Raw genomic sequence first — 21,252 nt, 5'->3', positions numbered from 1 at the left:
CGCGCGTCGAGATAACAATTCTATGCCACCTACTTCTTCTTATATTAATTCTCTCTTTTTTGATATAATTGTATGAATTTGTGAATTTTATTGTCTATTGTACCTTATTTTTGTGAATAGGTTAACATTTTAATAATGTATAATCAGTTTTAATGTTTTAATTTGTTTTTCAAATCCACGGAACTAATAAAAAAGCAAGTATCTTTTATGTCATTTGGTTCTTTACCTCTCATTTTTTATTACTTACAAGCTCATTGTTAATGGCCTGGGTTGTTACTCTCACATGTTATATCCCTGACCTAGGAATTATCTAAAATCGGTCAATCAGGGGGTCCTTGTTGTTCTCATTCAGTTCTCCAAGGCACCGCCATCAGACGGTATAAGGATCTGTAGACGACATCTGTCAGCTACAAGATCCACAGGGCTTAAACCCTGAAGACATCATAAAAAAGCACACTGTTACCTCAACAAATGTCAAGACAGACCAAAAAAACGGCCCTCTAACAGCTTCAGATCCGCATTGCAAGTGCGGAAAAGTAGGAACAGACGTCGGCACAGGGGTTTTATGGACTCCGTCAAAGTCACATCAGGGGATGGCGTCGATACGGTGTCACGCTGCACCCTTTTCCGGATCCAGTCTCGCTTTTGGGGGAGAATTCTAAAGTAAGGAAAATGTGGCCAGATGTCTCCATCAGATCCAGCACTTAAGGCATCAAGAGATACATCTATTAGTGCAGATAATGTAATATTCCTCCTTTAAGGATAGTCTTTGCTAACTCATGACATTCTTCTGTCAGTTTCTCTATAAATGTGGTGCTGTAATGATATAATGGCATCTTCATGGAAGTTGCTGCTAACAATCGAGTTCTATTTTTTTATGGTGTCCAATCATCCACATTCACAGCACATGGAGCAGCTGAATTCCATTAAAGTCCCTGTGCTGCATCTGATGTGACTGGTCTGTCTTGAAATGGTGCTATCTCTAAGGCTTTTATATGAGTATATCAAAGTAGAAATTTAAGATACGTTCATCATGCATCTTCCTTAAGGTGGTATAGGATGCAAATGAATGTTATTGATCATCTAGTCATGTCCTTTAACAAACAAAATGTCTTCTCCCCAGTAGCTATTGGGAGATTTAATTTTTGTGATGCTCTGTCAATTAACATGTAGACAAAATAGAAGTTAGTGTGAGAGTTTTTGGGCGCCACCTCTGTACTCATGTCTTCAACATAGACATATGTATCCCATTCTGGACATCGTCCTGCTTGTCATCATCTGGTTGGTGGCTTGAATTATCACCATTACTATTATGAGCCCTAACCTGTCCCACGCCACAAGGAAACATCCAACAGTTGGTGTGGTAGGCCTTCGCTAAAACGTTTTGAGAAGATGTCATTGAAGGATAAGTTATCAGCATCTCTTCTGGTTGAAGTGGCCGAGGAGGCAGGTCCAATGCAGAAGCTGAGGATGCAGGTCCAATAGAGAAGCCGAGGAGGCAGGTCCACTGGAGAAGCTTGAGGGAAGCATGCCTCGATGAACTGGGGATAACATGTTACAGAAATCCTCCATTAGTTATTTCATGGAATTCAGCAATTTTATTTGCACTTTCATCATACATTCTCGTGGAAACCTAGGAAGGTCTATCTGAGTATGACATCTGTTACATTGCAGGGGTTGCTGGGAATTGAACCCTTCTTCTTCTGAATCTCCTTGTACATAATGGATATCTAAGCTGTGTGGACCTTCTGTTACGCTGCTGGCTGACTTGCGACCCGCGGCGCTACCCGTTTCCTCTTCGCCGGCTGTCGTGCAGCCCGCGGCGCCACTCCCTCCTCTTCGGGGGCGCTGCGGTACAGCATCGCGGCCCGCTGTGGCCATTTCAACGGTGTTACAGAAAGCACCCGCGATGCCTGTTGGTTTTCGGGCATGCAGCATACTTGCACAGCAGCCCATCTGCTTCCAGAGGCACCTTGGGACATTACACTCACCTGGTGTGGGCGTCTGCTGATCCCCCTTCCTGGGGGCCTATATTATTGAACTTCACTCTTTTCCCTATCCAAGATGGCGACACCTCTCCTTCCTGTTTCGTCACTTCCTATTCCTGTATGTCACTTCCTGTTTTTTCTGTATATAAGGGATCAGAATCTTTCCTTCCTTACGTTGCAACACTCCTTGTTCCTGCTGATGTGTCCTCCTCCTGTTAGTTCCTGCTGGTATGTCCTTGCTCCTGTTGGCCCCGTGGCTCTTAATTTGGTGATTTCTTCCTTCCGTTGGCGCTTTATTCCCCTTGTGCCTTCTGTTCCAGCTTGTCTTCCAGTCTTCTCCTCGTTACTTTTTGGGCTCCTGGTTTTCCAGTGTTTTCTGTCTCCATGTCTTCTCCTTCTTTCCTGGAGTCTCAACATCAACATCAGAAGTTTTTTATCTTCAGGGTTTTTCCTCTCCGGACTCCTTCTGGAGGGCACTGGCTGCTTAGGCTTTCATTGTCGGCAGCACTGTGGCTACTGGAAGGGGTCGCCCCTATCTCGGCCAAACCAGGACTTACAAGAACCAAAGCCAGGAACCGTCCCAACGCCTCGAGACTGGTAAGAAAGACCCCTAAATATGACACCTTCTGCTTGAGAGGCAGCTTCAGACGGTATGGTATCATCCAAATAGAACAAAATCTGATGTCAATTCCTTGACTGACATGATCATAGTATGAAGAAGAGGAATCATTTCAATGGCTCGCACATAATACTTATTGGTGAGGCTAGCAAAAACAGAGTTTTTGGTAATGCAAAACTCATGGTAGTTGTTGCTGTCATTGATGAGAGTAGTCAACGGAGTCTTTGCCATAAGGTACAGATGTTTGTCAACAGCATGATTTTTGTCAACAGAGTAGACTTCAGCAACGGTGTGGCCTTCATCAACAGGGAGGCTTCTGTCGATAACGTGAGCTACCTCAACTGGATGTATGTTGATGGATGAACCTCTTCACCTTGGGATATTCGTTGCTGTGGAGATTGCCTTTGTGAAAAAGAGGTCTTTGCTATTGGTACAGACGTCAACAATGATCCTTCGGCCAATTACTTCTTGCTTTTAAACACTAGTGGAGAAGATACTAATAGCAAAATGTGTTTTTGAAACTCAGGGAGATTAACTCTCCCCAAAGTTAGGCTTAGTGGTGGATTTCTCTGTTGAAGCACCAGCCTAAACTGAAGTCCACAACTTCATGGCAACTGCATAGTATATTTTAGTGGGGATTGCATAAGATTCTGCTGAGAAGCCTGTAACCAGATCCTTGAAACTGTCTAGCTCTACCTTGCATTTTGTAGGCCTTGATGATAAAGGGTGCAGAGTGGTGGTCTTCGCTGAAACTCACCCTGGGGGCCTATTCTCAAAGATCAAAATAGATTACCCTCTCTGTCATTGAGGATCTTGTGCTAAATGACCCATTATTGAAGCAGTATTTCGCAACATATCCTTACTTGTAGAGACATTGAATACATTTATTATGGGGATTTTTTAAGAAGACCTCTCTCACTCCACACACTATACATTGCTTGAGAGACATGTGTTATCTAAAGTCACATGGCTCAGCTTCCCAGTACAAAAGGACCGTCTGCAGCTGGGGATTGATAGACCTGACAGTCTTATGGCGGTCTTCCCCAAACATTTTGTCTGTTTGACTCACCTTTTTGCTGATTTCTTTTTGTTGGCCTTATGGCTCTGAACACTTTACCATTGCTAACCAGTGCTTAAGCGCAAGTGCTTCTCCCCTAAAATATGGTTTGAGTGACCTATCCAGAATTGGCATTTTTAATTTACCTATAAGTCCCTAGGAGAGTGCACTACACATGCCATGGGCCTGTAAGTTAAATGCTACTAATGGACCTGCAACACTGATTGTGCCACCCACTTAATTAGCACATTAAACATGTCTCAGGCCTGTCACTGCAGAGCCTGTGTGTGCGGTTTTACTGCCATGTTGACTTGGCATTTAAAACCCTTTGCCAAGCCTTAAACTCCCCCTTTTTACATATAAGTCACCCCTAAGGTAGGCCCTACGTAGGCTACAGGGCAGGATACTGTGTAATTAAAAAGAAGGACATGTACTTTTAGGTTTTACATGTCCTGGGAGTGAAGAATTCCCAAATGCATGTTTCACTACTGTGAGACCTACCCCGCTCATAGGTTAATATTGGGAATTCCTTATTACACTTATGAGCTGCAATTCCTGATTGAGTAGGAGTGCTTTGTCATGCTTCATATCAGTTGAATGGTAGTGATAAATCATTTCAACTGGTAAAGATGAGTTTATTGCTACTTTTTTAAACATACCACTTTTAGAAAGATTGCATTTTTCTGCTCTTAGGCATGTGTGCCTGCAGACTGTCTTCAATACATGTCTGGGGTGGGTGATAGCTGGACTTTGTGTATTCCCTCTAGATAGCCATACATAAAGGGAACTTAGGTGTAACTGCTGCAGAAGGACTGCCACCCTGCTGGACTGCTGATCTGGAAGAACTGCTTTTCTGATATGCCACCCTCCTGCCTGTTATCCTCTGCCCTGCTGAGGAAGCACTGCACCTATATCTATGAACCCAGAGTGACTCCAAGGTCATATTGGCTTGCCCCCTGTTCTAAAGTCACGGGACATCAAAGACTTCTTCTTCCACATGCAAGAGCAGCTTGACTTTGCTTGCTGCAAGTCTAGCCCCGCCTAGTGGTGCCAATCCAGTCCTTGGCCCTTCCAAGTGGCTTTAAAGTACGCAACAGCCACAATTCATGTATTGGTGTTGTTGTGCCGCTTGGAACCGGTGTATCTCCCTCAATGATGACTGTGAGAATTGAGGACATCGCTTCGCAGTCAGCACAGCGCATCATCTACTTCTGATGCATCCACAACTTTGCGTAGGTCAGAACCAACACATCACCTTCAGCTGGAAGCTCGACAACAGAGCATCATCCCTTTTGCTCTCGCATCTCGGATCCCTCTGTGATGCAATAAGGTACTTTGTGGCGGGACAAGTTTGGTCCCAGCAATCCGACCCACGCTCCATCGTAGACAGCCTGACCATTTGGATTTACCCCGGTCAAGCGCGATCAGATGTCCCCAGTTGCCGCTTTAAGCAATACATTTTCATTTATTCTTTGAAAATTCATAACTCCAGTTATACCTATTGGATTTTTGTAGTTTTGGTGTAATTTTGTTCATAAAAATAGAAACAATTCTTTATAAACTGGTGTGAAGTCTTTTTGTGGTGTCTTCACTATGTTACTGTTTATGGCACAAAAACTTTAGACACTGCCTCTCAATTTAAGCCTGCCTGCTCTGTGCTAGGCTACCAGAGGGTGAGCACAGGTAAATTTAAGTGTGTGTATCTGACATACCCTGACTTGGATTGTGGTTCCTGCTTGAACAGGGTGCATACCTCTGCCAACCAGAAACCCAGTTTCCGATAGGGATATGGAAAAAATTCCCTGGGAAAGATCATCCAAACAAGTTACATTTCTGAAGAAAATGAAAGGAGCTCATAGGATTCATTGTTTCCTGTAGACATGCTGTAGAAATTCTGACAGTTGGTGCCTCTGAGAAGAGCTGGACTGCTGAAACCCTCCAACCTTCTGGTTGGAGTTCAGATCACCTACTGAGGTAGATTGGCTACAAGTAGTCTATGTTTTATTTCAATCTTATTAGCTGCATTGGGTTACTGCTATGTTAACATTGACTACAGAAGGTCCCAGTTTAACATCGTGAAAAAATGTAAACATGTGAATCTACAAATATCCAATACTGCACAATATAATTCTCAAATTGAAACTTTGCTTACTCAAAATGCATTCTTACCCTGAGGGCTCGCATAAAATCGCTCTCCATCAGCAGGTTATTCTGTTCCAGCTGCTCCTTGGCACTAATGTTTTTGTTCAGCAGCATGTTGAGCTTCACAAGGTCATTGGACAGGTTCTTCATGTGATGTTCTATGTCTTTCTGTTCAATCTTCTCCTGCTGGATCTCATCTGCAGGAAAGCAAATTCAGAAAAAATGAAAAAAAGTGCAAAAATGATAATGAAAATAGTGAATGCAAGAACATCACATAAAGACTCATTGGGAGTAGAGAGACCTGAAATGTGTTTTACCTAGGATCAATGAATTTATAAGTGCCATTCCATGTAAACTTAGAACCACCTCAGCTCCTTTCCTGAAAGTTTTGGGGTGATCTATCAAGTGCAGGCAAGTAAAAAGGGGTAGGTGGTCCGAAAACACAAGTTTCCCATGCAATTTCCACAGAGCTCTACATTCCGAATGGCTAACCTGAATTACACACAATTTGGCAGAAAGTTAGATCTTGACCCAGACAGTGAATGCATTTTCGGATTTGGTGTAAATTAGTTCAGTAGTTTTAAAGAAATTACAGTTCAAAATATTTGTATATCTGGTCGGTTGGGTTCGCAGGACACTCGCATGAGTCCAGCAATAAAAAAACTTCAAATAATAGAGCAATCTGATCGGCCAAGAGGGCCTCTTTCCCCATTGGCCATCTGGCTCGTACGGTAATAAAATATTATTTTAGCCAAAAAAAAAATAGAAAATCACTGAAAAAACATAAGCTAAAGTGAAGTTATAGTTAGGTGGAAATGGCATGTAAAGTTTTAAACTAAAAAAAAAACTGAAATTCAACAGTTATCTAAAGTAACTATAACTTGAACCCTCACCATGCACTGCTTATGACTTCACATATGACAACACTCATAACATATTCTGTGATGAATGATGGCAATGGAACTGACATTACTAAAAAAGCAGGATGGCGTCTGGCTGACGGCGACGGAGATCGCTCCAGATGCCGATGGAATTATAAAGATAAAAAGGTGTGCCCAATAACTCAAACAGGACGGTATTATTAACAGAAAACTCACCCTGATGACAGACGGTTGCAGGGATGAACTCTTTGCAGAGGCGGAGAGGCTGATTTCGGCGATTCTGCTCTCGGTGTCAGCAGAGCTTGTGGAGCTACGGGAACACTGCGGGAGAGCCTGCGGAGTCTGCGGAGTCGGCGGAACTGGAGGTGGAGACAGTGACAGCCAGGGCAGTGGAGCCCAGAGCTTCGCTAACAGAGCGCTTCTAGTGATCCACTCGGCGCAGAGAGCTGCGGAAAGTGAATTTGCTGAAATTATTGAAGTCACTAGGATGGCACCGAAAAATACCAGTGGAGGACAGGGGAAGACTCTAGAACCAGATCAGGGGGGGATACCCCAAAAGATAGCAACACAAGCTAAAGACCCGGGAAAAATATCAGTGAAAGATGCTGAGAAAGAGATGGGAAAAAGCACCAGGAATACCCCAGGTGAGCGGGTTGATTCACGAAAGGGAAATGAAACGGGGGCATGGAGCAACACAAGGGGGAGAGGTCCAAAGCCAGGGGAAGGAAATATTGGAGGCCTAAAGAGCATAACTGGCTTTTTTTCTCTGGCTAATCAGATGGGCCCGGCAAAAAAAGGCTCACCGGTGCTAGGCAAAGATAGTATAACCCAAAAAGGGAAGAAAGATGTACAGGATGGCTCTCAAGATATTCGAACAGCTCCCACTGGGCCAGGACAGAAAGTAACTACCCGGGAAGCAGAGTGGGGAGAGATAGAAGTGGGCAATGTGACTATTGCAACTAATACGGATAAGGGAAGGGGGGGCGAAAAGACCGTTGTCGCTGCCCAATCTCCCGAACAAAATCAAGAATGGCCGGGTCAACAGGAGGCAATTGTGGAGCCAGGCTTAAACGCAGCTTCCGAAGATCCCGCAGGCAAGGAGCAAAGGATCACGAACACGCTAGTGCAGGAGGTTACCTCCAGTAGTGGACCCAGTGGGGCTGAGGACACTCAGGATTTTGGAGATAATTTCTTCTCCGTTACGGATGGATCAGCCACCCCCTCAGAAGCTGAAGCCGAGAATAGTGAAAGTGTATCACGGGCTAGCTCAACTCCCAGCTCAGAGGTGGGGACAGGGGCAGGATTAAAGGACAAGGATACGGTAGTAAGAAAAAAGAGACTGACAAGGAGACAAAGAGACTCTCTCTCCCAGGAAAAAATTGATAGTGAACAACCCCGGGCTAGCAGAGTTAACTCAGACGCAGCATTAAACTGGGACTATTCTGCCACTAGGAACGTGTACCCAGAGCACGTGGCACAGGTAGCAACAAGGACAGATGACGATGCCCCCTCTCTATGGAGAATATTGGAATCAATAAAGCAACTCCAGGAAGAGACAAGGACGGAGGGAAAAAAGAATAGGTTGGCAACTAAGAACCTACAAAGAGCCGTAAGGAAGGTGGCTAAAATCTGTACAGACACTAACACAAGACTAACCCAACTGGAAGAACGCACGAGTCTCTTGGAAGACTGTCAGGCTAAAGACTCAGCCAAACTAAGTTCCTACGATAAACAGTATTCGGACGTGCAATGGAAACTGGAAGACCTGGAAAATCGTCAGAGACGAAATAACCTCAGGGTCCTGGGAATCGAAGAAGGGGCAGAAGGGGACGGTATCAGGGCCTATGTCCTGAAATTAATGAAAGGAGCCTTTCCGGAATTAAGCCAATGGGAGTGGGAAAAGGAAATACAAAGAGCCCACCGATTTACACTGGCTCTCAAGAAGAATCATACTAGTGCTCAGGAAGGAGCACCAAGACCGAGAGCAATATTAGTATATTTCGGGAATTTTTTGCTAAGAGAGGAGGTGTATTCTAAAGCTCGCCCGAATGCCAAACGCTCCTACGACAACCAGTCATTTTTTACTACCCCTGACTTCTGCCATATCACAGTCGAGAGGCATTGGCGGCTGAGAGAACTGGTGGAAACATGCCGACAGATGGGCCTCCAGGCATACCTAATGAATCCTGCAAGGCTCAAGATCATCTATAAAAACACCACCAGGGTATTTTCATCCGAAATCCAAGCCAAAGCCTACATAGACACGTTAAAACCAGGAAATGGAAATGGAAATGCTGCATCCCAGTGAGATGGATGATAAATACGGACTATGTTCATTGACACTCCCATGAAATGATGCATGTAGATAAAGAGGAGGAGTAGAACAAGAGGGGGGAGGGGAAGTCTGCACAGCTAAACATTCAATGGGGAAATTCTTGGTTTAGAGGGTGATTTAGAGGTAAGCACACCACGAAGGAATATATTTAAAAGCACGGCAAATGGAGGTCGACCGCCAGTCTCCATCACAGAGACCTTAAGTCTGCTTGCTTTTGTTTGCGGGGGGAGGGAGGAGGGAGTGGAATGAGGGGGGAGGGAACACAGGAAAGGGGGGTCTGGGTTTGGGTGTAAAAAGAGAGATAAAACTATCATCATCAGTCAACAAAGCAAATCAAAGTGGGGTAGATAGGAAGAAAGAAGGGGGATTTTAAAAAACTTCATGCGGATAGTCACTATAAATATATGCGGCTTGAACGATGCAAGGAAACGTAGGGATGTGAAAGAGTATCTAAGAACAGTACGCGCTGATATATTATGCCTACAGGAAAAACATGTAGAGGCCTCCCGCAAGTTTCTATTGGAACAGCAGGGTTATCAACTTTTAACATGCACGACGCAAGGAACTAGGACACGGGGTGGCGATACTTGCACGGGCTAAGGTAGTAACAGTAAAAAAACAACTTGCAGATAGCTATGGTCGCTGGGCTATGGTGGAATGTCAAATACAGGGATGGAATTTTACTCTATGCTCCATATATGCCCCCACAGTAGACGATCCGGAAATACTAAACCAAGTTAATACTCAGATGGCCACCTGGTCTCTTCCAATAATAATGTGTGGAGCTCTGAATATTAATGGGCTTAATGGCCTATGGAAAGATTAACCAGACAGATTTACAGGTCGAAAGAGAAAAAGCCACAGAGCCTTGATCCAAATAATGAAGGATAATGGTCTCATAGATATGTGGGAACAACAAAACCCAGTTGGAGGAGGTAGCACATACTATTCTGCGCCACACGAGGCCATAGCACGTCTGGATTATTTTTTTATCTCACCAGTGTTAATTTCTATCTCTAAGATAAATAGGCTGCCACGGGTAATGTCGGATCACAATCCCCTAGTACTAGACATAGCAATTCCAAACAATCAGGCACAATTAACCAGCTGGTCATTCGAGAGAGTCTACAAGATCGGAATTATGTCACACATATGGAAAGTTGGCTTAAAGACTTTCTCGAAATAAATAGAGGGTCTGTGCAACCTGGGATAGTTTGGGATGCACTGAAAGCGGGTATCAGAGGGAAAACTATGAGTTATTCCATCAGGCGCAATAAGGCAGAAAAGGTGGGGATGGAGGAGAAGATGAGATTGATTATCACACTGGAAGAAGAACTTGTCAAGGCAATTAGTAGTAAATGTGACATCAAGGAGATAGCACAGAAATTGGCTTTAGCCAAGGCTGCGGTGGGGAAATTGATTGCCTCCAAAGCGGCTGGAAAATTCCTAGCCTGGAAACAGGAGCAATATGAGTACAGTGAGCAAGTAGGGCGTATACTAGCAATTAGAACCAGGCAAGCAGCTACTAGAGGGGATATATCAGAGCTAATATCAAACGCTGGGGTTACAGCTACTACACCTAAGGAGATCTGCGCGATATTTCAGGATTTTTATCAACAGCTATATAATGCAGATAGGGGGGTGGCTAGAGAGGAAATAGAATGGTATCTGGAGTCTGCATCAATTGAAAAATTTACAGTGGAGGACAAAGAGGCCATGGAGACCTGTTTCTCTCTTGAGGAAATACAGGGTGCGATCAATGATCTCCCCGCCGGTAAGGCGGTAGGGCCAGATCTCATCCCACTTGAATTTTACAAAAAATTCTTTCCTGTACTGCAAGAGGATTTTTCCAAACTCCTGATCCAAACTCAAAGGGGAGCAGCACCCCCATTGTCTTGGGGGGAGGCCACAATGGTGGTATTCTTAAAAAAAAATAAACCCCCGTCTCAACCAGGCTCTTACAGACCAATCAGCCTTAGGAATAGCAACACAAAAATCTATTCAAAGATTTTAGCAAGTCGGCAAAGTTTAATGATCGGGAAGATAATCTCGCCCACCCAAGCAGCATGGGTTCATCCCAGGGAGGGGTACGGCAGATCATATCAGGAGAGTGTGTACGCTATTCGACGGTGCAGCAGCCTCACGAGACCCTATGGCTCTCATTTTGTTAGATGCTGAGAAAGCTTTTGATAGGGTCTCGTGGGGGTTCCTATGGTCAGCATTGGAAAAGCCAAATGTTGGTAAAGGGTGTATAAGGGCTCTACAGGTACTGTATATAAATCCCAAGATCAGACTTAGAGTTATGGGCGAGGTGAGCGGGGCAATAAACATTGGACGTGGGACTCGACAGGGCTGCCCCTGCGCCCCGCTACTCTTTGCCTTCTATATCGACTCCTTCATAAGGAGAATAGAATTTAACAGAAACATCTTGCCAATAATATTAAATGGGCATGAGACAAAAATTCTAGGTTATGCAGATGACCTAGCGATTACATCACCAGAACCGGTGTCTGCTTTGGTGGAAATAGAAAGATAGGCGATATCTTTGGGGCACTATCTGGGTATGAATTAAATCAAGGCAAGACGCAAATCGTGGTTAACAATAAAATTATACTGGCAGACCAAAGAGTAACCGACTCAGCGGTATACCTAGGAATAACGTTAACGTCAGATTTATCGAAGCTAGTAGAGAAAAATCTTGCCCCTGAGATTCAAAAATTTTAAAAAGACTTAGACAACATGAACGACTTGCGCTTGACAATAATAGGCCGCTGCAATATAATAAAAATGCTATTCCTCCCCAAAATTCTATATCTCTTCAGGACAATCCCATTAAAATTTAATAGCAATTGGTTCAAAGAGATGGAGGGAGTCGCGAACCGCTTTATCTGGGCAAAAGGTAGAACACGAAGAGCCATCAAATTCATGTCTTTATCAAAAGAGCGGGGGGGCCTGACGGTACCAGATTTTAGGGTATATTATTGGGCAGCAGTCCTCCAATATGCTAGATGGCTAATGGGGGGCACCACTCAAGATAAGTGGAGGGGCAGCGAGAGCATTCCAGATACATGTGAACTCATAACACCGGAGGCTAGCGGATGGCTTTTAACATATAGTGAGGCAAATTACTATAAGAAAGTAAAGTTTAAGACATTGGGGGCCGCAATGTCAGTATGGACCTCGGTCCGGAAAAGGCTAGATCTTGGAAGAATGAACTATTATACCCCCCTATTTAATAACCCCTCATTGCCGGCGGTGTTTCGCGATAATGTAATGAAATGGTGGCATGCGCTTGTTATAAAAACTATAGGTGATTTCACAGACGCCACCGGCATAATCACCTTTGATAAGGCACAACATCTATATAATCTAGAGCGTAGAGATTTTTATAAATATCTGCAGATTAGATCAGCTCTATTAAAGAAGCAAGGGGGTAATATGGTATTTAAAAGAGAAGAAGTTATGGAGCAAGTACAGAGAAAGGAGGGATGCACAATTTCACATATATATATGGAGAACTGAGCCAGCATACTGAAGATGATCAGGGGAAAGTCTCAGAAAAATGGAGAATGAAACTGAATTTAGAAGGGAATGAGTTTGAAACGTTGCTCAAACTTGGAAATACATTGTTAAAGGTAGCAAACCTCCAGGCACAACACTATAAAACTATTTTCGAGCTTTATTATACACCGCATAGAATAGCTCGTTGGGGGGGAACAAGTGGCATAACCTGCCCACGATGGCAAAGTACAGAAGCTGACACAACCCATATGTTTGCCTCTTGTCCTAACCTAGATCCATTCAAAAACTTTTGGACAGAGCAATGGGGATATCTATTAACTTAACCAATGAAGTAGTGGTATTGGGCGTAGTGAAAGAAGGGGTCCCTGTAGCTCATCAAGAACTTATCTTTCTAGCAATGGCCATAAGCAGGATATGCATAGCCTCACTATGGAAAGACTCAATCCCTGCAACATTTAAACAATGGATGACACGGCTATTAGCAACATATAATTTTGAGAAGGCACTATATGAGAAAAAGGGCTGGAAGGCAAAATAATTAGGGAAACATATCTGGACCCCAGTTTTAGAATGGAAAAAGAGGATGGAGGGAAGCTAAGGGAAGTGCTAGTAGTACAAAATATATTTGGTGGCTAAGAGGCTGCATCTTGTTTTGAAATTTTGACATGATTTTGTAAATATTGCTCCTCTGTTTCCGGTTTTTCGTTTTCTTTTCCTTTTGTTTATTACGTTAACAAGAAATATATGACCTATGGTACCCACTCTGTGTAATAATGAAATGATGAAATTTTGCACTGATGATGATCAATAAATAAAAAAATAAAAAAGGAACTGACATTACTGTTGACACCATTGTGAATGTAAATTTGAGTTTGTTTGCTATTTAAAAAGTCACGTTTAAACTGACATTTACACCTAACTATAACATCACATTAACCTTAGTTTTTTCAGTGAAAATATATATTAATATAATATTATATATATTATATTATATTAATATAATATTTATATATGTATGTGGAGCTGCGTGATGGATGAGGACAGGAGTGATGTTTGGGGCTCATGGTAGGGCCTTTGGAACGAGCAGTAATTTGAAAGTGCATCCATCCAGGATATATGGACTACATCTCCCACAAGCACAATGTGTGTTTTCATATAGGGAGATGGTAGACGTCGTGCACTTTACTGCTGGCCCCTGATGAGGAAAATAAATTTCCAAAACGCGTCGGGCCTATTTCAAACACGCAACTGCCCATACCAACTAACGCTTTGGGGAAGGCGCACACAGGCTCGGGTGCTACCCGCTACTTGGACAACCCCATGGAGCGTAATATATATATTTATATATATATTTTATACAATGTGCCCTTGCGCAGCGGGAAGGCACACAACAGCGTTTCGTGTATCATGCGCCTGCTTCCTTATTCCACTGTTTATTAAAGTTGCCAACGCGTTTCAAGGTAAGGACCTCTTCATCTGGGGCAGCAAATTGGAAACAGCAACTCGCTTTCATTGTGGAAACTGCCATTTTAATTGGTGAATGTAGCCGCCCTCTCAGTGGGCGTCTGTTAATTGCAAGACGTTAATTGCATGCTGGGACATTGAGTCCTGAAGGCGAGAGTCATTTGAGAACTTAAAGTAAGTGCAGGTTACACTTTGCAATTCGTTAGTATTATTCCTTAGTAGGTCGCGGAAAAAGACGGGCAGGCTAGTTAGCATATGAACGCTGTGCAGATCCAGCGATGAAAAGTTCAAAGCGGCAGCCTCATCCAAGTGGTTGACTCGTTTTCTCCCACCTGGTGATGGTGCACTTCCCCACGGCCGGACCGCCGTGCAGTCAATTTTATCCAATGTGCCCTTGCGCTGCGGGAAGGCACACACAGCGTTCCGTGTATCATGCGCCTGCTTCCTTATTCCACTGTTTATTAAAGTTGCCCAACGCGTTTCAAGGTAAGGACCTCTTCATCTGGGGCAGCAAAGAGGAAACAGCAACTCGCTTTGCACACACTAACACGCCCAGGTACACATTTATGCATACACTGACACACCCAGGCACACACTGATACACCCAGACAAACACTTATGCATACACTAAACAACCATGCAAACACTGATGCATATAGTGACACGGTCACAGATTTACTAATGCATGCACTGACACCCCAAAGCACACACTGATGCATACACTAATGCACCCGGTCACACACTGATGAATACACTATGACACGCAGGCACACACTAACATATAGTAAGATACAGAGGCACACACTGATCCGTAAACTGACACACCTGAGAAGAAAGTGATGCATACGCTGACACACCTACTTAGGACACCCAGGCACACTTATATATACACATACACACCCAAAGAGACACTGTTGGATATAGAAACACACTCAGGAAACATTCATCTATACAGTAAGACATCTAATGACTCACTTATACATACAGATTGATGCATAGACTGGCACATTCAGTAGCACACTCATACAAACATTGACACACCTAGGTACTCACTCATGCTAACACTGACACAGCCAAGCAGACAGTGATGCATACATTGACACACCCAGGCAAAGACGGAAGCATATACTGACATAGCCAGACACACACTAACGCATACGTTAACACAGCCACACACACTGAAATATACACTGACACACCAAAGAACACTCATATTCATACACTAACACATGCATTTATAGGTCTATACTGAGAGGCTTATACAACCTTTTAGAAACTGAAATCACCACTTATGTAGTTAGTAGCTTGCTAATCGTAGCTAATTGAATACTATGTTCTGTAGAGGTAGATGTATTCTTTATTTGCTTTCCAGAAATCCACTTGAATTAAAAAAAGAGTTAGAATGCCTGACAAGAGACAAAGAAGAAAAAATCAGAGGAAACAATATTACCAACTTCAAGGTACCCGTACTAAGGAGTTTCTGAAAATAATATACCGGAAAATGCAGAATGATGGTAAAGTCTTATGTAGAAATGGAATTTTCTCTTCTACTGGAAAAACCAAGGAGTACATGTGTCCAAAAGTAGGAAGCAGGGAGTTTCTCAAGGAGACAGATACCGTTTAAGGAGTTACATGGTAAAATGTTTCGGACTACAGTAATACAGAATTTGCTACAAAGGATGAAGAAATATAAGAGGAGAAGTGCACATAGTGAGAGTGTTGTTGAGAAAGCGCTTGCCCTGAAGAGGAAACTAGGTATCCTAATATTGACTAAAATGTGGACACAAGACACAACAGTAATGTGCATGAAGAAAAAACCCCTTAGAAAGAGGCTTATGAATAGAAATCATTTTCACAAGAGTTTTAAGGTGAATGATGGAAGCATACCTCTAGTACAAAACCTTATTTTAATGAGGAAAGGTTTTTACAAGAGAACACACTATTGTATGGAGTTGATACAACAGGTCATTGTTCTGAGGTACAAGATGGTACTCCTATTGCAAAAGAGATGGTTCTTTTGAACGTAGAGGAAGTGATTGGTGAAGAGGTGCACGTTAGAAGTAGACAGGTCCCTGTATACAAATGGAATTCTAGCAGTATTTGCGGTGTTTGTCAGGGATCAATACATATATTGAGAACTTTCCTACGTGAATTTCCATGGAAAACTGGAATTTTGAAAGGCTTAGATCCATGCAAAGTGAGGAAATATACTAATTTACAGGGCATTCACTGACATGTCTATTCAAGAAAGTGTGCACAGGCAGTTTTCACCGCTTGAGGATGTTAGCTGTACATCAGTCTAAAATGTGAAATTTAGTTAGGAGGCTTTACTATGTAAAAACTCCTGCCTTATGTTTAGGAGAGATTAAGCGAGTTTTATTGCATGGTACACTAGCAGAGGTAGAAAACCAGGGACATCTTAAGGATTTGTGGGGCCCTGGGCCAAACGTATTTAGGGGGCTCCTGTTCAGAACAGCTCACCACTCTTGTGCCCTCTTTGGCCAGGACACTGACAGTGCAAAGGACACTGGTCCAAATTCTAAATGCGTTTACATCTAATATTGAGGGATAGTGGTGTGTATTTTCAATATTGTAATAGCAGCAGTTCACTAATATCACTGCAAATAATCTCTGTCACACCCTCTCATTTCTCATATGTCAGGCCCTGTTTTGATCTAAAGGAAAAAAAATTATGTATTTTATTTGAAACAAACACACTATTGCTCTGCGAAGGGGGCCTGGCTTGACGCCGATGTAGAGGGAAACGGACCTCGGAGCATTTTAATGAAAAATTACTAACATTGGAAAAACAAGAAATTTTGAAACTCATGGCTATTGACAAAATAAAACAACAGGGAATGACAATACAACTAACTACAAAACTGCAAACAAAATTGGATTCATTTGAGGAATCAATATCTAGGACTGTAAGGTTAGAGAAGTGTTTACGCCTGTGCAGAAACTGTAGAGTAATTTAGCAGTGTAATTTGAATGCTGAGGAAAGATTAGTAAATGGTGCGATTTCATTAATTTTCCAAATAGCAATCAGGTTGAATATGTAGGACCTGATTAAGAGTTTTGGAGATGTGGGTGGGCACCCAGCAGCACGCTCCCGCACCCCGAGACTCACTGCTGCCTGCTCGATTATGACTTAAAAGTGGTCTGGTGGGCGGGCAGTGTGGCGGTTCCGTGACGGTGCCTCATTCAAAGGTGGCGGTGTCTTTGAAAAAGGCACCACAATGGGAACGCCACACTATAACATCCATGCCGTGCAGAAACTGGGGTGCATGCACACAGGGGTTGTGACCCCCTGCATGCACCCCCGTGCAGAGACGCAACAGGGTGTTTTCTTTCCACCACGGTTTTCATGGAGGAGGAACCACCATGTAAACTGTGGCAGAGAGGAAACTCGTAATATGCTTGGTGGGGCTACAGTGATCCTGCTAAGCATCTTGCAGCCTGGGAACGATGGTTCCCTGGCGGTGGTCCCATGACGGTTGTATTAGGGCAGTCGGACCACCAATGGTGCAGTGGATGGACTGCCACTGCCGCGCCTCGGACTGCAAACTTGTAATTAGGCCCTTAGCCATAAAATTGATGACATGAAGCAGATTGTCCGATGTATTGTACTGTTTTGCTTCTAAAAGACTTGTATGTCCAGCAACAGCAGTTATCACTTTCTCTAACATATGCTGTAACTATCCAGAAATCACAAGGTATAAGTCTAGATTAGCTTTTATTAAAATTGGAAGTAGTGTATTCAAAGACGTTATGTCATATGTAGCATTATCCCGGGTTAGAAGATTGTCCGATTTGTTTTTAGTTGATTTTGATGATAACAAAGTTGTGCTGATGCACGACTGAGAGTACAATCGGTTAAGAAGTGTATATGCACCTCACGTAGGACATAATCTGTCCTAAGCAGAAGCTAACAAAAGAATTAATGGATGTTCCTCCAAAGAAGCAAAGAAAGGCAAGGAAGAATGTGTTAACAAGGAGAAACTAAAAATGAGGGAGTTATTGTAGGTTTCCAGTTGGAAAATAGTAATGGTGTTAACCGCTATGCTAATTTAGTTCTCAATGTACTCTTACATTTACCGCAATTCAACATAAAGCAGACAACACATTCTGCTCTCAACTGTGTCACTTGCTGGAACGCTTATGTAGTGATAGGACTGTAGTACATTCAGTTTCAAGCATTTGAGATCTACTAAACATATATAGTGGATCTGTACTATTTACTCTCAACAGACAACAAGATGCACAGGAATTTATTATGGTCACCCTTGGAGATTTAGAGAAAGAAGAAGTAAATATTGATGACTTATTTAGACTGAGTTAGACATGGAACCATGAGTGTGAGAATTGCTCTTTTAAATTTACCACTCAAAATCAATTCTGAACGATTACACTACATAACATTACCGGATTCCAAAAGTGTGCCTTTGACCGATTGATCAAAAAGGGAACCCAAAATCTCACCTGCTCAAATTGTAGATCAGATTGTATGTCTAAATTGCAGTTACACAGAAGTGGGAAATACATTATATTAATGCTACAATGATGCAGAGCAGATGGTTCTAAAATGGAAACTGAAATTACCATCTTCAAGGCAGGACAAAGTTCCATTTCTGGAAGAACGTACTCTACAGTTGCTATCATCTTTCATGAAGGATTTTGTATAACTTCAGGATCCTACCATATGTACATAAGAAATGTAAGTGGATGGACGGAATGTAATGACAACAAGCTTACACTGAAAAAAGAACTGCCTTTCAAACTTCCAAATTCATACCTCTTCTTTCTTCAACCAAAGTTCTACGGAGTATTACTGCTTAAAAACTGGTATACAGTGTTTGTCCTTCATGGATCATCAGTGTTTAAGACATAATTCGGCCAACGAGAGGTGATGTCAGACACCATGGGAGTCACTCATACATATACTAATAAACCCAAACACACTCATGCATTCATTGACTCACTCAGGCGCCCTACATGCACTCAGATAGCCCAGGAAACATTCATACATATACTGACACACCCCAACACATACTGATACATCTACTGACAAACTCAGAAACCCTAGGAGACTCTCATACATATACTGACACAAGCAAACAAATAAACTGATCCATTCACTGACTTACTCAGACACTCACTCATACATATAGGCAAACATTCGGGAACACAATCATACATACACTGGCACACCAAAGCACACAGAGTCACTCACACAATCACTCATACATACACTTAGACAACCCACGACACACCAATACATATACTGACACTCCCACGCACACAGATACATTCACTGACACACTCAGCCACTCACTCATACACACACTCTGACAGCCCAAGAAAACTCATACGTATACTGACACACCCAAGCCCACACTGCTGCATTCACTCACATATTCACTGATACATACACTCAGAGACCCGGGGACACACTGATACTTCCACTGGCACACTAAAGCACACACTGATGCATTCACTAACACATTCAGACAATCAGTCATACATACTCAGATACCCAGGGACACACTCATGCATACGCTGACAAACCAACGTACAAGTTACTTACATTTGGTAATGTAATATCTGTTAGAGACACAGTCTAGCTGCAGATTCCTTAACTTTTAAATTCTCTCCAGGCACCAGACCGATCCAGAACATTTTCAGCATTAACTCTGCACGCTGGGGGATGGCGTAATACGGCTCCTTGATGAGTCGACTCCGCTCATGATGTCAGTGGAGCCATATAAGTCCCCTACGGCTAGCGGCGTCAGTTTCTTTGGGAAACATTCCGTGCAAAAACGCGGAGCCACTAGAGAAACTGGTTGTGGAAATAGTGTTCCCAAAAGATCAAAATCTTTGAAACATTAAAAAAGAAGAAACATCAAATGGCATGTTAATACCAGATATGGATTTGAAGCAAACCCCAAAATAATCAAACAAGCACTGGGCTACGTGAAACCCTGCACTCTAGTGAATAACCAGCATGCAAGGAAAAAGCCTTACACTCTACAGACCATTCATCAATGGTAATGAATGGCATGGTAATAGCAAAACAAAACCTATAAAACAAACACCCAGTTGTTTGCTGAATCAGACCATTACATGACATAGTGACAATGCCAATACAAGGTATGATGATACTAGACAAAGACTTTCAAAGAAAGAACTAAATGAGTCAATACTGCTCACTGGTGTTTAATCCAGTGTGAAAGAGAAACTACCCTTCACTCTATCAATCACTCACCATTAGAAATGAATGGTATGGCAACATCTAAACAAGACCTATGTGGCAAGACCAAGTGGTTTGTTGAGTCCCAACATTAGTTGACACAGTGATCACCGGTATATAAAACCAGTACTGAAAAAGGGTATAACCCTTACCTTATAGGCCATTTGCAGAGCGGGAGGATGGGCAGGGCGTTAAGGAATCTGTGGCTAGACTGTGTCTCTACCAGATATTACGTTACCGAAGGTAAGTAACTTGTTCATCTGATAGAGACATGTAGCCACAGATTCCTTAACTTTGGAATTAAATACCATAGCTATACCCCCTTGAAGGAGGGTCTGCAAACTAATCCTATGAAAGTTCTCAAAGAGAACCAGCTGGTCATAACTAACAACCAACCAAATGCATGTAGGAACAGCAGAACAAGAGCTTGGCTCTTAAAAGAATCCATGATCACTGTCACAGAACATATAAATAATAAACAACCCTAGAGGCCTGAAAATATCAGGCCTTGAGGGAAAAGGGGTAAACCCCCTAAACAACCATATGACAGTTATCAGACATTATCCTCTATCCCCAAAGGGGAAAGATAACTCATTGACCAAAAGGGCCAAGTGCAAGACAAAAGCCATGTAATCTGCATTCTTCGCGACAATAAGGAAATATTCAAGAAAGAACAGTCCTGATGCCATCCAAAACGAAGGATTCTTAGAACTCATTCCCATTATACCAAGATGAATTGAACATCAACGCAAAAACTGGAGACATAATCCGTACAGCAAGAAAGATGAACAATAATACTACCATGGTATAAAGAGTTTTGTTTGAACCAAACGATCACTCAAAGATTGCACAATGCACTGCCAAGAAGCTAGAATTAAACCAAACAGATTTGAAACTCATATAAATATTCATCAATAATGCCAGTCATATAAAATGTTGCCACAAAGATGTATATATGGAGCTGACTGGAATCGGACCCTTTCGGAGGAAGCGG

General features: G+C 42.7%; 1 protein-coding gene across 2 annotated transcripts in view; it reads right to left on the bottom strand.

Moving 5' to 3' along the window:
- CCDC40 (coiled-coil domain 40 molecular ruler complex subunit) overlaps positions 1-21,252 on the bottom strand; it is an 808,572-nt gene that overhangs the window by 314,804 nt on the left and 472,516 nt on the right. For both annotated transcript variants that reach the window (XM_078654053.1, XM_078654054.1), the window contains one exon: positions 5,834-6,003. In XM_078654053.1, coding sequence (XP_078510179.1) covers positions 5,834-6,003 — 170 coding nt within the window. The remainder of the gene's footprint in view (positions 1-5,833; positions 6,004-21,252) is intronic.

The sequence above is a fragment of the Lissotriton helveticus genome, chromosome 7, assembly GCF_964261635.1.
Source record: "Lissotriton helveticus chromosome 7, aLisHel1.1, whole genome shotgun sequence".
Classification (NCBI taxonomy): domain Eukaryota; kingdom Metazoa; phylum Chordata; class Amphibia; order Caudata; family Salamandridae; genus Lissotriton; species Lissotriton helveticus.
The sequence above is the reverse complement of the archived record's forward strand: the minus strand, read 5'-3'. Positions and strand labels throughout refer to the sequence as shown.